This window comes from Oncorhynchus mykiss, chromosome 5, assembly GCF_057628025.1.
Source record: "Oncorhynchus mykiss isolate SJ-2025 chromosome 5, ASM5762802v1, whole genome shotgun sequence".
Taxonomy (NCBI): Eukaryota; Metazoa; Chordata; class Actinopteri; order Salmoniformes; family Salmonidae; genus Oncorhynchus; species Oncorhynchus mykiss.
Window position 1 is genome coordinate 41,209,790 of NC_143026.1, and position 4,038 is coordinate 41,213,827.

Sequence of the window (4,038 nt, forward strand, 5' to 3'; positions counted from 1 at the left end):
TCAATTGAGTCTCATAGCAAAGGGTCTGAATACTTATGTAAATAAGCTATTTTCGTATTTTATTTTTAATAAATTAGCAAACATTTCTAAAAATGTTGTTTTCACTTTGCCATTATTGGGTATTTTGTGTCGATTACTGAAGTTTTTATTTAATTCATTTTAGAATATGGGCTGTAACGTAACAAAATGTGGAAAAAGTTAAGGGGTCTGAATACTTTCCTATGGGACTGTATGCATGCAATGCTCTGATGCATGTAGTGCTCAAATCTCTGACACCTGAACCGTGATGTGGACAATTATTGTTTTAGGAAAGTAAAACCCCCCCAAAGTATGCTACATATCGAAACACAAGGAATGGTGTTTTGGTAATTTTTTATATGCTGTTTTTAAGGACACGTAAATGTGTCTCATTTGGCCAATATCACTTGTTTATTGATGGCCCTGGCTGCCCTACTTCAGAATCGAATGCATACGGATGTCCGGTAAATTTCTCAAATTGTCTGGTAAATTAAAATCTTCCCAGTCACATTGTTCAGAAACTCTGGTGTGGGGTACAGAGTTGAGGTAGTCATTCAAAAAATCCTGTTAAACACCATTATTGAACACAGAGAGAGTTCATGCAACTTATTATATGGCTTGTAAAGCACATTTTTACTCCGGAACTTATTTAGGCTTGCCATAACAAAGAGACAACTTATTGACCCAAGAGATTTAAGATTTTCATTTTTAATACATTTGTAAAAATGTAGCCCACAGCCCCAAAATCCCACCAGTCATACAGGAAGGATACTAACGTTGCTGCAGATTGCCCAGAATGACCAGTTAGCTGTGTAAACTCATCAGGCCCCAGAACTACAACCACCACTGGCTACTAGTCAGGCCCCAGAACTACAACCACCACTGGCTACTGGTCAAGCCCCAGAACTACAACCACTACTGGCTACTGGTCAGGCCCCAGAACTACAACCACTACTGGTCAGGCCCCAGAACTACAACCACTACTGGTCAGGCCCCAGAACTACAACCACTACTGGTCAGGCCCCAGAACTACAACCACTACTGGTCAGGCCCCAGAACTACAACCACTACTGGTCAGGCCCCAGAACTACAACCACTACTGGTCAGGCCCCAGAACTACAACCACTACTGGTCAGGCCCCAGAACTACAACCACTACTGGTCAGGCCCCAGAACTACAACCACTACTGGTCAGGCCCCAGAACTACAACCACCACTGACTACTGGTCAAGCCCCAGAACTACAACCACCACTGACTACTAGTCAGGCCCCAGAACTACAACCACCACTGACTACTGGTCAAGCCCCAGAACTACAACCACCACTGACTACTAGTCAGGCCCCAGAACTACAACCACCACTGACTACTAGTCAGGCCCCAGAACTACAACCACCACTGACTACTGGTCAGGCCCCAGAACTACAACCACTACTGGTCAGGCCCCAGAACTACAACCACCACTGGCTACTGGTCAGGCCCCAGAACTACAACCACCACTGGCTACTGGTGAGGCCCCAGAACTACAACCCTCACTGACTACTGGTCAAGCCCCAGAACTACAACCACTACTGGTCAGGCCACAGAACTATAACCACCACTGACTACATTGTCTCCTCATCCTTTAAGGACACACTCATGACCTGGTCAGCTCAAAGACGTTGAATCAACCTTGCACAATTAGTTTTATTGGGGAAAAGAGCTGTATTTATACACTACTAGAGTAGCTGCCTGTTGTATTACGATTGCTAATGTGTGCTTGTTACTATATTTAGGTGGAATTGCCCATTGTTGATATGCTGTAAGTGTGTGAATGAGATTAAAACATGAACACATATTGGAAAACTAGTTGGCTTCAGCTATTCAAACAATTCAAACAAGAACAAAACAATACAAAATGAACAAGGGCTACTTATATTCAAACCAACAGTCTTTATAGGCATGACTGTTGTACACAATTCTAAACAAAAATGCTAAATTTACTAAATTCCTATTTACAGGTGGTTTAACCTCCAGCAACTGTTATAACGGCAGCCATATTGGATTTGAAGCAAAAAATACAAGGTAATCTGTGATTGGCCCTTTGACTTAATCGCAAGACTAGGGGCTATAGATACAAAATCACTTAAGGAACCTTGGACCCGAAAAGTTTTTATTTCTATGTCTGAGCCCACTTGTTTTCCGTAGAGCCTATTACAATAGCCATAACATCAACACATTTCCAACTGTATGCATTATTTCCAGGCATGACCATACAGCACTGAATGAGTGCAAAAAGATTACATTTACCATAATGACTTTATATTTCCGCCTATTGTATCTGTCTGTTTACAGGTATAATGCTATTTATGTGTGTAGGGCAGACAGCTGACTACTTGTATAACAAATTTGAGCAATATTAGAGCTTGTAATATTGGGTTACATACATTTGTGGCCACTCCCCCCTCCAGCCTGGCATTATTCTGCACTGTTTGAGTTAAGGGGTGGTGCCATCAATTTAACCACTTTTGCAGTAAAACATTTTTACACAACCATCCATTTCATAGATGGGAGATATGGTTGTGTTTTGTTATACCTTGCCACTATTGATGACTTCCAGTTTTTTAATAGAGTTTGGCTGACAGTTCCTCCCACGCAGCTTTCCTGCCAACCGCTGAATAATTAGCCACGCAATACAACACACCCCAAATCATGTTGTTGGTTTTATATGACTGTGATATGTGAAATAAGGCAAATTACGTCTGTTGAAATCATAAACCGTATGGTTGAAATAAAGAATTCAGCACGTTCAAGTAAATAGTAAATCAATCAATGACCAATGTTGACAAATAAATGGGGGCGTTAACTCATTTGACAGGTTTGACAGCTAGCTTGATAACTAATGGCTATACTAACTTCCTCATTCTGATGGAATGACAATCGACCATATCATCGACAGACAGCTAAAAGCGTACCTAGCAAATTGTTTGCTAGTTATTAAACTAGGTTGTCAGTATGGGCTAGTTCGTTTTGCAAGGCACGGTGCTCCGGGTAGGCGGAGTTTGGTCATCTTAGACCTTTCCATTGGTCCTTAAATGCAATCTTCATCCTCCTGGGCACCGGGTCATGCAAAACGAACTAGCCCAATGTGTAAAACTGCCTTGTTGTATCGTGCTCCGATGTGGAATGACAAGCCAAAGCAAGGGCCTTGTTTGAGAATGAATGACTAACATAGCTAGCTAAGTTAGTAAACTGTTTCTCCAACAGCTGTGTAGCTTATGGAAAACGAGTAGCTAGCTAGTAGCTGGTCTCGATAGCATCGCACATCACTATGAGTTAGCCATGTACATATAGCAACAAGGTACACATGTAATGTTAACCGAACCTAATAGCCAACTTAGCTAGCATTAGCTCACTAATGCTTTTAAATCATTCATACTCACCTTATCTATTGGTGCAGGGCGGTGTGCGGCCAAAGAACGCGCCAAGGACAAGACAGTATTGAAATAAAACCCTCTGGTTCCTGTTGCTTTCGCAGACATTTTTATAATTCAACACAAACAAGTAGTAAGAACATTTTACAGCGCTTACCGCTGCGAAGGGGGCAAGCTAACTAGATAGCGGACACCAACAACTACGGCGAGCACGTGAGTTCATACGGCGCAGTACAAGGTCATTAGAAAAATGCGTTGTTAATGGTAAGCAATGATCAAGGTTTTGAAGTCAAACAATTTGAGAACTCGAATGTTTCTCAAATCATGTCTGCTGAGAACCAGAAATTGAAGAATTATATAAGATTAATTAAATGTAAAATGTTCCAGTTGGGTTGACAATTAATAGGGGATTGTAAACAATAGGTTTGAAGGCTCATGTGGTCACACAAACATCTTGATGTGGGAGGATGCAGCTTTAGGACCTTGACGATAACTACTCCTGTTATCTTATTCTATGGTATTATGGTCTGCAAACAATACTTCAGCTGTAAGATGCCCAAAACACTTTAAAAATCACCCTGTCATAAGAGGCAAAACAGACTCAATCATC

At 41.4% G+C, this 4,038-nt stretch overlaps 1 protein-coding gene across 4 annotated transcripts in view; it reads right to left on the bottom strand.

Annotated features, from left to right (window-relative positions):
• LOC110522943 (phosphatidylinositol 4-kinase alpha) overlaps nucleotides 1-4,037 on the bottom strand; it is a 43,345-nt gene extending 39,308 nt beyond the window's left edge. For all 4 annotated transcript variants that reach the window (XM_090234841.1, XM_090234839.1, XM_090234840.1 and 1 more), the window contains exon 1: nucleotides 3,438-4,037. In XM_090234841.1, the coding sequence (XP_090090967.1) occupies nucleotides 3,438-3,536 (99 nt within the window). In that variant the 5' untranslated portion in view covers nucleotides 3,537-4,037. The remainder of the gene's footprint in view (nucleotides 1-3,437) is intronic.
• Nucleotide 4,038: the final 1 nt, after the last annotated feature.